At 40.2% G+C, this 16620-nt stretch overlaps 1 protein-coding gene across 9 annotated transcripts in view; it reads left to right on the plus strand.

The window, feature by feature from the left end:
* The window catches only part of LOC129696203 (KH domain-containing, RNA-binding, signal transduction-associated protein 3-like), a 177098-nt gene extending 160930 nt beyond the window's left edge, over positions 1–16168 (plus strand). For all 9 annotated transcript variants that reach the window (XM_055633854.1, XM_055633858.1, XM_055633860.1 and 6 more), the window contains one exon: positions 15484–16168. In XM_055633854.1, coding sequence (XP_055489829.1) covers positions 15484–15584 — 101 coding nt within the window. In that variant the 3' untranslated portion in view covers positions 15585–16168. The remainder of the gene's footprint in view (positions 1–15483) is intronic.
* Positions 16169–16620: the final 452 nt, after the last annotated feature.

Consider the following 16620-nt stretch of genomic DNA (forward strand, 5'->3'; position numbering starts at 1 on the left):
AAATTAGGGGACAAAAACTGCACACAGTACTCCAGGTGTGGTCTCACTAGGGCCCTGTACAACTGCAGAAGGACCAATTTGCTCTTATACTCAACTCATCTTGTTATGAGGGCCAACATGCCATTCGCTTTCTTCACTGCCTGCTGTACCTACATGCTTACTTTCATTGACTGATGAACAAGGACCCCCAGATCCCGTTGTACTTCCTCTTTTCCCAACTTGACACCAATTAGATAATATCTGCCTTCCTGTTTTTGCTACCAAAGTGGATAACCTCACATTTATCCTTGTTAAACTGCATCTGCCCACTCACCCAACCTGTCCAAGTCACCCTGCATTCTCATAGCATCCTCCTCACAGTTCACACTGCCACCCATCCCTTGGTACATCAGCAAATTTGCTAATGTTACTTTGAATCCCTTCCTCTAAATCATTGATGTATATTGTAAATAGCTGCGGTCCCCGCACCGAGCCTTGCGGTACCCCACTAGTCACTGCTTACCATTCTGAAAGGGGCCCGTTAATCCCTACTCTTTGTTTCCTGTCTGCCAACCAATTTTCTATCCATGTCAGCACTATACCCCCAATACCATGTGCCCTAATTTTGCCCACTAATCTCCTATGTGGGACCTTATCAAATGCTTTCTGAACGTCCAGGTACGCCACATCCACTGGCTCTCCCTTATCCATTTTCCTAGTTACATCCTCAAAAAATTCCGGAAGATTAGTCAAGTATAATTTCCCCTTCGTAAATCAATGCTGACTTGGACTGATCCTGTTACTGCTATCCAAATGTGCCGCTATTTCATCTTTTATGATTGACTCCAGCATCTTCCCCACCAGCGATGTCAGGCTAACTGGTCTATAATTCCCTGTTTTCTCTCTCCCGCCTTTCTTAAAAAGTGGGATAACATTAACTACCCTCCAATCCACAGGAACTGATCGTGAATCTATAGAACATTGGAAAATGATCACCAATGCATCCACAATTTCTAGAGCCACTTTCTTAAGCACCCTGGGATGCAGATCATCAGGCCCTGTGGATTTATCAGCCTTCAGTCCCATCAGTCTACCCAACACCATTTCCTGCCTAATGTGAATTTCCTTCAGTTCCTCCGTCACCCCAGATCCTCTGGCCACTAGTACATCGGGAAGATTGTTTGTGTCCTCCTTAGTGAAGGCGGATCCAAAGTACCTTTTCAACTCATCTGCCATTTTCTTGATCCCCATAATAAATTCACCTTTTTCAGTCTTCAAGGGTCCAACTTTGGTCTTAAGGATACCCATTGCCTGAAAGGATGTTTGAGAAAAGATTCCTTATGCTATCTGCAAATTATTTGGAAGTGAACCTAAGGTGATTAAAAGCTAGAAGAAGCAGCAGGATGACTGTGGGATTAGGCTGCACAAGTCTTCTCTGGCTAGTGTAAATGCTACCTCATATGTTTGTATAATGCAGTGATAAGGAAACATTGCAGCAGATCCTTTTGTTAGTTAAGGTACCCTAATTTCTTCCTTTTCTCTGTTCACAAATGACATGGCCATCATGTTCTCATTGTATCCTAACTCCTTTGCAAACATCTCCATCTCATGATTATGGCTTTAAATTCATCACCTTCCTATTTTCATTCTATTGTGCTTTGTTAATATACATTAATTATATTGCAAGCCTACATATTTCCAATAACCTTTTCAAAAACTTTCTCTTCCCCCCCCTCTCTGCAGGAGAACACAAACTATGCGTCGGTGAGAGCACCAAAATATTGGAGAAGTACAGGGGTAGGATAAATGAATACTCAACATTATAGCATTCACCCAGACATAGCAGGATGCCATGGAAGCAGTGAGCATCCACGATGGTTCAATGGTACTTTATTATCACATTTACCGAGGTCCAATTAAATTCATTTTAATAATCAGCTCAGTATAGATATCACTATACATAAGCAATTAGATAAGCATCTCAGACACTGCATCAGTATACAGAGTTGCTAGTTTTTAGCACCATTTTCAAGGCCCAGTTATTTTAAATGCCGGGTTCTTGGCCTGACCAACGTGAGCCGTTGTCCTGGCAGCGTTGCAGGGTTGCACTAGCTAAACGGAGCTGTTGGTGTCCTCCACTGGTCCTCCACCACTGTAGGCCACGTCCAGTACTTGCGCACAGACTCTTGGAATGGCACCAGTCCAGCCAAGTCCCATGCTGTTTCAGAGCCTCTAGTGGTCCAATGCCTCCCGCAGCAGGTCCACTTACCAGCCCTCTGTCTGATTTCCTCCTCTCTGGGCGGACGAGCCAGTCCTGCTGTCGGATATGGCCGCGACAACGTGGGAGCGACCTTCTGCCATAAAGGGATGATCGGCCTGGCTCCTCTCGAACACTGTTGCCGACTCCCTCCTCTTTAGTACTCGGTCTTCATCAGAAGATTTAAAATCGCAACAGAAAAATTTAAATATTTGGGTATTCAGATTACTAGAAAATATAAAGCATTATTCAACGCTAATTTCATACCTTTATTAAATAAACTTAATACGCTGATTCAATTTTGGAAAACACTTCCCTTATCATTATTAGGTAGAATAAATGCAATAAAAATGATCTTCCTACCACAATTACTATACCTATGTCAGTCTATACTGGTATATATACCAAAATATATATTTTTTAAATTAGACTCTAATATTACTAATTATATTTGGGACTATAGATCACATAGAATCACAAAAAAACACTTATGTAAACCAAAAGAGGTCGGGGGACTTTCACTTCCGAATTTTATGTATTATTACTGGGCAGTGCATATTAAGAATATGATTTATTGGTTGGATAGTTCTACCCAACAGACAGAATGGATAAAAATGGAGAAGGAGGATTGCCATCCTTGTAATATAGGAACGATCCTCTTCTCCCCCAAAAAACTGAATAACACAATATATAAGAAGAACCCAATTATATATGGTACAATAAGAATTTGGAAACAAATAAAATTATCTTTAAAATTAAGAAATCTATCATTGTTAATGCCAATTGCGAATAACCCTTTATTTAAACCATCTCTTATTGATAAGACATATAACCAATGGGAATGTCTCGGAATTAGAAGGATCGGGGATATGTACGAAATGGGAAACCTACTATCATTCCAACAATTACAATTAAAATTTAAATTGAAAAACAACCAATATTTTAAATATCCTCAGATTTGCGATTTCATGAAAAAATATATACAAGGATATCAAAAAATAACCTTTGAAGTATTGGAAGAAGCAATGAATATTGAAGCTCTCACAAAAATTAATATCATATTTATATAATAGTATTCTAAATATAGACCTACCATCGACAGAGGTACTTAGAGAAGAGTGGGAACGGGAACTAATGATAAAAATCACGAAGGTTACATGGGAAAAATACTTGATATATATTCACAAATGTTCAATTAATGTAAGACATAATCTAATTCAATTTAAAATTATACATAGATTATATTATTCAAAAACAAGATTGAACAAATGTTATCCAAATATATCCGCCACTTGTGATAAATGTCTAGCCCAAAATGCAACTATAACACACTCCTTAGTTTCCTGCATAAAACTTTATAGATTTTGGAATGATATTTTTGAAATATTTACAAAATTATTCAAGACAAGAATGGAACCTAATACTGAAATTATTATATTTGGCGTAATGGAAGATGGGAATAAATTGAACACATCTCAAAATCTATTCTTTAACTATGGTTTAATAATAGCAAAAAAAATAATACTTAACTTTTGGAAGGGTACATCAATACCAACACTTAAAATGTGGATTGCAAGTATGTTGGACACCGCTCATCTTGAGGAAATGCGATTCCTCCTAATGGATAAATCAGACCAATTCATAACGAGTTGGGCTCCATTCGTCGTTTTTTTGGTGTCATATGGTGCAACACAATTGTAAAAAATAACTGTTTCAGGACTGGACGAGGGTTGGTCAAGATTATAAATGATGACCTTTTTTTATTTTAGTTTTTTTCTATTTTCTCTTTCTCAACTTTCTTAATTTATTCGTTTTCTTCACACACTATATATTTCACATCTTTCTATCCTTTACTATCTAACTTCTTTTTCTGATTCTAATCTTTTTTCAATGTAACACAAAAAAAAGAAGTTGTACATGAAATGTATTATGAAAATATATATTAGGCACTTTGGTGCCATATGATTCTAATAAAATAAAAAATAAAAATAAAAAAAAAAGAAGAGCATGGAATGGGCTCCGTGGCTTCCTCCTGATGGGCCGTGGCCCGCATCCGGCTGCGCAGCCCGCCAGGTCTCTCTGGGCAGGTCCCCTGTCTGGCGGGTGAGACGGGCAAACCTATCTAAATCAAAGGGCAGTAACTTGCCCAAGCAGAGTATTTTCATTAGATTTGCTTCAGTAAAAATGCTGCAAAATACATTCTGGATCTGTTACCTTTAGTACAGTTTCTGTGAAGCATCCTAATTAATGAATATTTTTTGGATTGGTCAAAACTAGACTCTTGATGAAGCAACATTGGAAGAGCACTATATCCTGGAGATGCATTTTATTGTGCATTATATACTTTGCAGGCACCAACGTATTGATTGTCACTCTTGATAATTAATTAACTATTCTTCAGGAACTACGCATGAATTAAGAGTGAGCACCATTGGTATGTGCTGGGGCAGTCCAGGTGTGATTACAAGAGGGTGTAATCCTCTTCAAGCTTTTCTGAGTACAACAGAGATACAACTTTGAGACACACCACTGAAAAAGAACTGCTAAAATCTCAAAATTGTATTGGAAGATAATGAATTTCATAATAATGAATTTTGTCTCACAAATCTGATTGATTTTTTTGAAGATGTGACCAAAAAGGTTGATGAGGGCAGAGCTGTAGATGTTGTGCATGGATTTCAGTAAGGTATTCGGCAGCATGGTAGGCTGCTCTGGAAGGTTAGATCGCATGGGATCCAAGGAGAGACCCTTTTTCAGACTGGTTCGGGATACGGGAAACGAGAGATATAGACGGTTATGTGGAGAGATAAAGAACAATGAATGAAAGATATGCAAAAAAGTAATGATGATATAGGAAACAGCCTATTGTTAGCTATTTGTAGGGCAAAAATGAGAAGCTAGTGCGAATTGGGTGGGGGGGGGGATAGAGAAAGAAGGAATGCTGGGGCTATATGAAGTGAGAGAAATCAATATTCATACCACTGGGCTGTAGGCTGCCCAAGCGAAATATGAAATACTGTTCCTCCAATTTGCGGCTAACCTCACTCTGACAATGCAGGAAACCGAGGACAGAAAGGTCTATGTAGGAATGGGAAGAAGAATTAAAGAGTCCTGCAACTGGGAGATCAAGTTGGTTCATACGGGATGAGCAAAGGTGTTCTGCGAAACGATCGCCCAGTCTGCGTTTGGTGTCGCCGATGTATAAGAGTCCACATCTTGAACAAAAGATACAGTAGACGAGGTTGGAGGTGGTACAAATGAACCTCTACCTAACCTGAAAGGACTGTCGGGATCCCTGGACAGAGTCGAGGGAGGCGGTATCGTGACAGGTGTTGCATCTTCTGCAGTTGCAGGGGAAGGTATTTGGGAGGGGGTGGTTTAGGTGGGAAGGGATGTGTTAACCAGGGAGTTGTGGAGGAAATGGTCTCTGCAGAAGGCTGAAAGGGGTGGAGATGGGAAAATATGGCTAGTGGTGGGATCCCGTTGGAGGTGGTGGAAATTTCGGAGGATTTGACGGCTGATGGGGTGGAAGGTAAGGACTAGGTGGAGGGACCCTGTCTCTGTTGTGACCCGGGGGAAAGGGAGCAAGGGCGGAGATGCGGGGTACCGAGGAGACACGAGGGAGGGCCTCATCTATGAAGGGAGAGGGGAACCCCCGTTCCCAAAAGAATGAGGACATCTAGGATGTTGTAGTATGTAGCACCTCATCTTGGGGCAGTTGCTGCGTAGACGGAGGAATTGGGAGTAGGGTATAGTCTTTGCAGGAAGCAGGGTGGGAAGAAGTGTAGTCGTGTTAGTTATAGGAGTCAGTGGGTTTGTAATAAACGTCAGTCAGTAGTCTTACCTGTGATAGAGACTGACATCAAGAAAGGGGAGGGAGGTGTCGGAGATGGTCCAAGTAAATTTGAATGCAAGATGAAAATTGGTGGTGAAGTTGATGAAGTCCATGAGTTCTGCATGGGTGCAGGAGGTAGCACCGATGCAGGCATCAATGGATGGTGGAAGGTTAATTCTTGGATGGGAGGCCTGTGACTAGTGGTGTGTCTCAGGGTTCAGTGTTGGGCCCGTTACTGCGTGTCGTTTACATCAATAATTTGGATGGGAACACACGGGGCAAGATTGGCAAGTTTGCTGATGATCCAAAAGTGCGTAGTTTTGCAGATAGTGAAGATGGTTGTGAAAGATTGCAGCAGGATCTGGATCGATTGGCCAGGTGGGGTGAGGAATGGTTGATGGAATTTAATATAGAGAAGTGTGAGGTGGGGCATTTTGGGGCGTCTAACAAGGGCAGGACCTACACAGTGACTGGTAGGCCTCTGGGGAGTGTTGTAGAGCAGAGGGATCTAGGAGTGCAGGTGCATGGTTGAAGGTTGAGTCGCAGGTAGATAATGTAGTCAAAACGGCTTTTGGCACATTGGCCTTCATCAGTCAAGTGTATTAAGTATAAAGGTTAGGAGGTCATGTTGCAGTTGTATAAGATGTTGGTGAGACCGCATTTAGAATATTGTGTTCAGTTCTGGGCATCATGTTATAGGAAAGATATTATCAAGCTTGAAAGGTTCAGAAAAGATTTACGAGGATGTAGCCAGGACCGTGAGCTACAGGGAGAGGTTGAGTAGAAGGTAGACACAAAATGCTGGAGTAACGCAGCAGGTGAGGCAGCATCTCTGGAGAGAAGGAATGGGCACCGTTTTTGGGTCGAGACCATTCTTCAGACTTCTTCAGTCTGAAAAAGGGTCTCGATTCAAAACGTCGCCCATTCCTTCTCTCCAGAGATGCTGCCTCACCCGCTGAGTTACTCCAGCATTTTGTGTCTCCCTTCGATTTAAACCAGCATCTGCAGTTCTTTCTTACACACGAGAGGTTCAGTAGGGTGGGTCTCTATTCCTTAGAGCGCAGGAGGTTAAGCGATGATCTTACAGAGGTGTATAAAATGATGAGAGGAATAGATCGGGTAGATGCACTGAGTCTCTTGCCCAGAGCAGAGGAATCGAGGACCAGAGGACATAGGTTTAAGGTGAAGGGGAAAAGATTTAATTGGAATCTGAGGGGCAACCTTTTCACACAAAGGGTGGTGGGTGTATGGAAGAAGCTGCCAGAGGAAGTAGTTGAGGCTAGGACTATCCCAACATGTAAGAAACAGTTAGACAGGTACATGGATAAGACAGGTTTGGAGGCATATGGACCAAGCGCAGGCAGGTGGGACTAGTGTAGCTGGGACATGTTGGCCAGTGTGGGCAAGTTGGGCCAAAGGGCCTGTTCCCACATTGTATCATTGTGCGACTCTATAACAAATTACTGAAATTTTGAAGAACCGTTTTAGTGGCACCTCATTTAGCATCAATCTGCAGTCTATCTTGCAAAATGTAAATGGTGTGGTCATCCTCTCATGAGAGAGCCAGTGCCGCAGCTGTGCAGCTTTAGTGGAAGTTGCAGCAAAGGCCTCATAGTCTACCTAAGAGAAACAGTTGAAACAGATTATGGATTTTGCTTACTTGGAGCACTATTTAGCTCAAGAAACAAGCATTTGTTACCTTTTGTTTTGAGATGATGGCAGCAGATCAGTTGCATCCAGTCAGCATCAAAAGGAGAAAGGGTACAACTGAACGGCAGGAGAAGAGATCGATCTGCACACGTTAACTTTACGACATTCAACCGATCTGAACGAAACTTGGTGCATTCGCAGCATAGGAGAACGATGAGTGAACTGGCGAAAAAATCGTAGCACTATCGTAAACCTTTTTTACGCAAATAGAAAGACCGCACAAACTGGAAAATAACAAGATCAAAGTTTTAGTTATATATAGTTGGAAATGTATGGATATGTAGGATTAAAACCCCTGTCTCACAGTGCGAGTCGACCCACGAGTGACCCCGAGTTTAAAACAAATTAATCTCGTGGTAATCACGTACAATTAATGTAGCGGGAACGTCGGAACTCGTGGACGCAACTTAGCGACTCGTGGCGCTAACGGCAGGTACCCGGGAAACTTTTTAACTCTTGACAAACTTTCAATATGATTAAGGATTTCCACGAGTCAAATATACTCTTGAAGTTAAAATTTTAAACATTTAAACTTGTTGTAAGAACGTAGTAGCCCGTGAGTTTACCGTAGTGATTCGTGAGTCTGCCGTGGGCACTCTTTACTCAGTGGTCAGGCAGCATCTCTCGGGAGAAGGAATGGGTGACGGGATGACGTTTCCAAATTTCTGCTGCTACTCTAGCACCGTGTGTTCATTTTTTGTCAACCAGCATCTGCCCTTTCTTGTGTATGACATTATTTGTATCCGTGGCAGTTGATTGTCACTCCCTTCAGTTTCCCAGGGGATCGGGACTGGACTGGAGTTGGGAGGGAAAGGTGGTTGGGGGGGGGGGGGGGGGGGGAGGGGAGTGGAGGGAAGGAGGGGGTTGGGGTGACTTAGTACGGGAGACAAGTGTACTGACTGTGTGGGCAGACACTTTGGTAGTGATTGCCCATGGGGTTCACTGTCGAAGTGCAGTTAGCAGCAATATCTGAATGGATGAGTTAAACACCCTGTCTTAACTACTCATTGCCCGTTGGGTGTATGTTTAAATATATTGTCCAGTGCCACATTTCCAACTTGCAAGCTGTTTGGGTTACAAACATTCTCTGGAATGGAACCTTGTTCAAGGACCATGATTAATTTACTAATTTGAGGAGCATAATTAATGATTTGGGGAAGTGCACTTTAAACAAGTGGGTATGGATTTGTTAAAAATGTCTAACTTAAATGTATGTCTCAATTGATTTTGAGATGGTAAAACTCAGGATTGGTGAGCATATTAGGTGCATGGATTTTCAACATGGCTAATGGTAAAAACGCACGGCAGATTTATCAGGAAAAAATGAAAACTTTTGTGATCATCATTTTTTTTTAAGTTTATATTTTATTACAGACATGGTGCATGCTAGCTCCCTAGAATAAAGGGATTGTCTCGTGAGGAAGTTAAGTAAATGTTGCAAAAGAGGGATAACAAAGAACTAGTGTGACTTGGTGGGTCGAAGGGCCTGTATCCAAATTAACCAATATAAATCTTTAAATTTATATTGGGTTTAAAAGAAAAGAAGGTCCACATTGAAATATGCCTTGAAATTCTCAGCACACCTTAAAGAGGATGGCAGAACAAAGATGATCATGGTTATTGTCCCACCACATTTAAGTTCCCACTGAGGCCTCTGTTACAAAAGAAAGACATTGCATCTTTTCAATTCCCAAATGTGCTGCATGGAATTATTCTCCTAAGATTGGTCTCAGAAATGGACCATATTCCCCCAACGCAATATTCAACCACTCACCCATAGCCCCCATGGGAGGCCTTGTCCCCAACGAAACATGTTCCCCAACGCAATATTCCACCACTCACCCGATCCCCCAACTGTGCAGGCTGGCTCATTTCCCCATCTTCAATCTCCCTCATTGTAAACTTTAATAAAAATGCAATTGCACTTGCTAAAGGACTCGGTGTACTGGGATAGCAACATTGTAGTGGGCAGGGCTACAATCCCATTGTGATGTCATAGGTGGTAACTGCCACTGCAGATTTGAAAAAATCTTTCTCGAAGTGGGGTTTTGTAAACTTAAAATGTGATGACTTGTAAATTATAACATCAATCTGAACAAAACTTGTTGAAAACACACCAGATAACAATTGTGAGTAAGGTGGTGCAAAAATTGTAGCGCAATCGTGTACCGTTATGGTGTAATTTCAGGATCTCACTCACACGCGCACAGACAGGCATCCAAACAAGATGAGAGTTTTAGTACCAGCTATAATGTCACAATGCCCCCACAAGCTACAATGTTGCTATCTCAGGACACTGAGTCCCTGACAGCAAATATCTTTCCGGGGAAGAATCTGCCAGCCTAACATAGCACATATGTAATTGCAAAGTCGCAGCAAAGTTTAATGGCCTTGTCGATGGCATCTACATCACATTAAAGAATAAAAAAAGTGTTAGTGCAATTGTATTTTTTTTTAAGTTTAAATGAGGGTGGGTGAAAAAATGAGCCGACCTGCACAGTTGGGGGCTATGGGTGAGTGGTGGAATATTGCATTGGGGGAACAGGTTGCATTGGGGGAACAGGTGAGTGGTGGAATCTTACGTTGGGGGACCAAGCCTCCTGTGGGGGCTATGGGTGAGTGGTTGAATATTGCATTAAAAATGAGCCGACCTGCACAGTTGGGGGCTATGGGTGAGTGGTGGAATATTGCACTTGGGGAACGGGTGAGTGGTGGAAACCTACGTTGGAGAACAGGTTGCGTTGGGGGACCAGGCCTCCCGTGGGGGCTATGGGTGAGCGGTTGAATATTGCGTGGGGTAACGGGTTGTGTTGGGGCACCAGACCTCCCTTTCTCAAAGAGGGATTTTGTAAAGCTATAAATATTAATAACTTGTAAAATATAACATCAATTTGAAAGGAAACTTGTTGAAAACCCATCACAAGACAGTTGTGAGTAAGGTGGTGCAAAAATGATAGCACTATCATGGATCGATGTGGTGTAATTTCAGGATCTCACACACACTCACAGACAGGCAGACATCCAAACAAGATGATAGTTTTAGTAATATACTAGACCAAGTGGGACCCGTTGTGCCCCATCCCCCAATGCAATAATCCACCACTCATCCGTTCCCCCAACGCAACCCGTTTCCACCAATCACCCGATCCCCCAATGTAACCCTTCCTCCGAAGCAATAATTCACCACTCACCCATAGCCCCCACGGGAGGCCTGGTCCCCAACGCAAGTTGTTTCCCAACGCAAGATTCCACCACTCACCCGTTGGGTCCCTGTCACACGGGAGGCCTGGTTCCAAAGGCAACCCGTTCCCAAACGTAAGATTCCACCACTCACCCCGTTCTCCCAATGCAACCCATTCCCCCAATGTAATATTCCACCACTCACCCATGGCCCCCAACTGTGCAGGTCATTTTAAACTTAAAATAAAATGCAATTGCACTAAGATTTAATGAGATCTAGGTCCCACCGACAGGGCCATCCTTTGTTATCCAAATCTAATTATTAAACGTTTCTATGCTGGGTTAGGCTGGCAGATTCTTTCCCTGAAGGACATTTGCTGTGAAGGACTCAGTATCCTGGGATAGAAACATTGTAGCCGGTAGGGCATTGTGATGTCATAACTGCCTAACTGCCAGTGCAGATTTGAAGAAATCCAACTTTTAAATGTCACTTTAAAATATTTAAATCTCCTCCACTATGTCCCTATCCTTAAACAATGTAAAAACACTCTCATAGCTTGTGTATTGGCAGCAGAGATCACATTATGATGTCATTTTCAGTTTTCGGAATCTTCAAGTTCAAGTTCAATCTTCAAGATCCCAATCTTCACGGCAACTTGTGTAAATGAGATCTCATTGTGATTGGACAGCTGTGAGATGCCATTGTGACATCATCACTGGAAGCTGCTGGAAGAGTCTCTCTTTCAAAGGCAGTTATTATTCTCAAAGTTGGCATTTTTAAAACTTCAATAGCTTGAGAAAAATAACATCAAATCTGAAGGAAAAAGATCACATTGATGATGGCAAAAAGCTAAGTAAGGTTCTGACCAACATTTTCACACTATTGTGTACTGTTACTACAATCACACATACATGCTAACAATTTCCCCCGCAAATTGTGAACCTCAAAAAGTGGTATATTTAAATATACCCCCTTATGCGTGTATATCATGAACCAAATCGACAGACAAATCGACTGACAGCAGATGCGGTTAATCAGTACGGTGATGATGTAGGAAGGGGCGTCGCTGTCCCGGCCGTGGCGGTGACTGACAGGAGAGGAGACCAATCTGTGCATGCGCGTTTTTTAAGATTTTAAAATCTTAATAACTTTTAAAATATGCCATCGATCCGAACAAAATTGATAGATAGATAGATAGATAGATAGATAGATAGATAGATAGATAGATAGATAGATAGATAGATAGATAGATAGATAGATAGATAGATGCAAAAAAATTGTGGGTGCAGTTTGTGAATGTGTAGTTATGGTTTCTCACTGCCTACATCAGAGCTAGACAATAGACAGGTGCAGGAGTAGGCCACTCGGCCCTTCGAGCCAGCACCGCATTCAATGTGATCATGGCTGATCATCCCCAATCAGTACCCTGTTCCTGCCTTCTCCCCATATCCCCTGACTCCGCTATTTTTAAGCCCTATCTAGCTCTCTCTTGAAAGCATCCAGAGAACCTGCCTCCATCGCCTTCTGAGGCAGAGAATTCCACAGACTCACCACTCTCTGTGAGAAAAAGTGTTTCCTCATCTCCGTTCTAAATGGCTTATTCCTTATTCTGAAAGCTAGTGGGGTGAATTTTGGTTTGCCAGAAAATATTAGAATTTTACAGACCTCAATAACATGTTATTTTGGTAAGTTTAATTCTGGTGTGAGTCTCCCTTTTATGGTGCTTTTAATTATTAGTAAATGTGTCCAATGCCTGAGTCCTAGGGAGTTGATTTTTTTAAGGTAGAATGGTTTTGCAAAGCCTTGCTCTCATTTAACTTAGTGACATCATTGTAAATATGTCTCTTGCAATTTTTATCTCTAAAATGTTGAAGTCTCATTCTGCAGGGAACAGGAAGGTGTTCAACGTTCCCAAATTTTCATCACTTGGTTACCAGCCTTGCTCTAAATACAGTTTACTGAACTGAAACCTGTACTTAAATGTTACATGCGATAGTGTAAACAAGTTGCCAGCACGGTCAAATATCTGGATTGGATTCGGAGGATATTGAAATTAGCAATAACAATTTTATTTTTTCCTAGTGATTATGTATTTCGATTTAGAAAAGAACATTTATAGTAAATGCCAAGTTTTGACAGTTTGGGGAGAAATAAGGTTTTTGATTATGATGGTCTGCCATTTTCTGTGTGTCTTGAAAACGTTTCGAGTTACTACCGAATGTAGAAAATACTTTTCAATCAGATCAGTCTAACATTCAGTGTTTTTCAAATATTCTTAATAAACTTGTTTCTTAAGAATATTTGAAAATATTCAATATAAGAACGACCAAACCAAAGTTGTGGTTTTTGACAACGAAAATACTAGGTTTAATGTAATATTTAGTTTTAAATCAATGAAGCATTTCGTTATTTGAAGAGGGGTGGGAGAGTGAATCTTGATCATGTGTTTTTACATTTTATGTTATTAGAGGGATTTTATTGTCATGATTTATTGTAAACTCATTCTAATTCTTAAAATTCACCATCGTTTTTTGAAATCATGGCCAACGTTTCACTCTCATGTGGTGTGCTGAAGATACTGTTCATTGTTCTTTGCTTAATCTGGTAGATCTAGGTTGTTCTGATCTTGAGATTTAGCAAGTTAATTTACAATTTAAATTGTAAAACACAGTGAATCAGCAACATTTTAGTACAACAAACTACACCAATAAAATAGGAAACAAATTAGATCTTTAAATGAAGGTAGATGCCAAAGCCCTTTTATGTAGGACCATGATCTTCAAATTAATGTCACAATAAATCAAAGATGAGTGTCTGCCTGAAGTCATAAAATAATGCATAAAGCCCCTGTCCCACTTAGGAAACCTGAATGGAAACCTCTGGAGACTTTGCGCCCCACCCAAGATTTCTGTGCGGTTCCCGGAGGTTTTTGTCAATCTCCCTACCTGCTTCCACTACCTGCAACCTCCGGCAACCACCTGCAACCTCCGGGAACTGCACAGAAACCTTGGGTGGGATGCAAAGTCTCCAGAGGTTTCCGTTCAGGTTTCCTAAGTGGGGCAGAGGCATTAGTCAGAAGGTCTTTTTGACCTTGAATTTCACTCTTTGAGAATATATATTTCTCAAGAATCGTCTGCCCTTGGTACCTGTAGCTAACAATCAACAGGTATTTGTGCTTTTCAGGACATACAAACATGTAACTGATTAAGTTTGTCAATTATGTTAAAATATAGAATGTTTCTGATAGGAAGAAAGTTTTAGACTGCACCAAAGTAGCTTTGAATTGGCTAACTAGGCATTAAAATGATGAATGGGTTACAAGCCAAAGATGTGTGAGATAATGTACTTGATTAGTGAGGGCAAACAGACAAAATAATGATAAATGACAAGAGTGAAGCAAAACAGAGGAACCCGGGGTACATATCTACAGATCCTTGAAGGTATCTCAATATGGAAAGAGGAAGATTAAGAACGTTTGTTTTAATCAGACCTGCATAGAATCATATAGAAAGATGATGCAGGAACTGTTTTTAAAAAATGGCCCCGCATAAGAAAATATGGTCTACAGTCTGACCGTTACTAAAGAAAATATGTGTTAGCCCAAGAGAGGATGCAGTGAAATTGTGTGTTGTTATATGGTAATGATGTTGACTAAGATTAATTTATTTTAGGGACATGAGTAATTGTGTGATGGTTTGCTCTTGTTTAAAATTATGAAGTTTATACAGGGTAAGCAGGAAGAACCTATTCCCCTTCACAGAAGTGTGATTTGATGACAAATTAATTGGTGAAATGATTAGAGTGGAATTGAGAGGTTCTTTTCCAACTGAAGTGTACTGACGAACTGGAACTCACTGCCTGAAAGCCTTCATCATATGTAAATACGTATCTGAGCAGACATTTGAAGAGCTATACTTTACAAACCAAAGGATTGAGCTGAAACCCAGATAGTTATTTTACCTGGCACAGATAAGATGGGCCCAATGAGCATTAATTGTCATCGTCAAAAAAAAATTGCACCAGATTGTGGTGACATTTTTCAAGCAGCAGAACAGGTCAAGATCATATACAGTCGTTTATTTTTAATGAACTGTCTCTGATTCAAAGTTTCTATCTTGGTAAAACATCTTAACATCACATAAGATAGTTCACTATCTTCCTTCAAGCTGAGTTTTTATGAACACAAATTTAATAAATAAAAGCATGCACTTTAACCTGGCACCTGCTTACCTTTACAATTTCAATAATAAATATAGGGGACAATTCCCAATGGTTTACCCTTTGTGATGAACAAGTTAATTTGAAATACCGAAATATACATGCATTGTAGAACTTTAAAATTGATAATGGAATTTGGTTTGTTGCAGTTAACAAAAGACGATTAAATATCTTTAAAAATCTGATATACAAAAATAGTCTCTCATAAAAGAGTATGATTTAAAATGTTACCTTGTGAACTTCCATTGTTATTCTAGGTAATCTAATTCAGATTTGTTTGTGTATGTATAATAATTCTAATAGGTCAGGAAGAGTGGACGAATTCCAACTCTCGGATGAAAGCTCCTCCAACAAGAGCACCGAAAGGAGCGTACAGGGAGCACCCCTATGCACCACGATACTGATCTCACCATCTACTCTGTGAAATACAATCATCAGTTAGCTGTTTCTGCAGTGATGTACGCTGTTAAAAGTAATTGGTTATTTTATATAAAAGTTTTTTTCTTAAATATAACAGATCTGTTTAATCAGTTCTGCATTCTTGTATGAAGTCCTTTCGATGGAGAAAAACTATTTGATTTTAGGAAGGGTGGGTGGGAAACCTTTTGATCTTGTTACATGCTCTGTTGGAAACGAGTAAACAGGACTAACACGTTTCTAAGTTTAACTAGACTTTAAAATATTACCAAACTAGGTTTGATAATGTAGATCACTTAAAATGTAAACAGATTCAGTTAACAGTAATGTTTTATCCATTTTGCATTTAGTTATTGTAAAAAACTAGTTTTAAGTTTGGTTTGAATTTTAAGTTTTAGCTTGTGTTAGAACGTTATCCCTTGTAAACTTTTACTTAAACAACAGTAAACTCCAAATGCCAAGTAAAGTTGTATTCTTTTGTAACTGAAGTCTCCGGATATTCTGTAGTGTTAAGATCAAAGACATTGACTATTCTTGCTTGATACAAATAAAGTTTTGAGAGAAAAACAAACTTTTCTGTGTGTGACATATCAGTAACATTGATATATTTTCTTATAACGCCAAATAATAAATCCACAAAAATCTTTTAAACAGGGAAAGCATACTTTTGTCTTTATAAAATCTTCTTTAAAAAAAAAAGTTTGTCTTGAGAGGTGTATACAGAAATATACCTGAATGATGTCTTAAAACATTAAAAAAAAAGTCCAGATTGTTGCCCTTTGAAAATACACTACTGAACAATGAATTTATATGAAGAATGTGATCAGCATTTCATCTTGTCTAAGCATTTTTTCACTAGTGCACTTTGGAATTTTTATGAGAATTACCTAAATGAATCCTCCGCTGGAAGCAATTAAAGCTTTTTAGAGGCAAACAGACTTGACTAATGTGCCATTCGTCAGAGGCAGTGGATGTGTAACCCTTAAAAGGTCTTCAGTTCCAAAGGTAAATGAATCAAGTAGA

This window comes from Leucoraja erinacea, chromosome 4 (assembly GCF_028641065.1).
Source record: "Leucoraja erinacea ecotype New England chromosome 4, Leri_hhj_1, whole genome shotgun sequence".
In the NCBI taxonomy this organism is placed as follows: Eukaryota; Metazoa; Chordata; class Chondrichthyes; order Rajiformes; family Rajidae; genus Leucoraja; species Leucoraja erinaceus.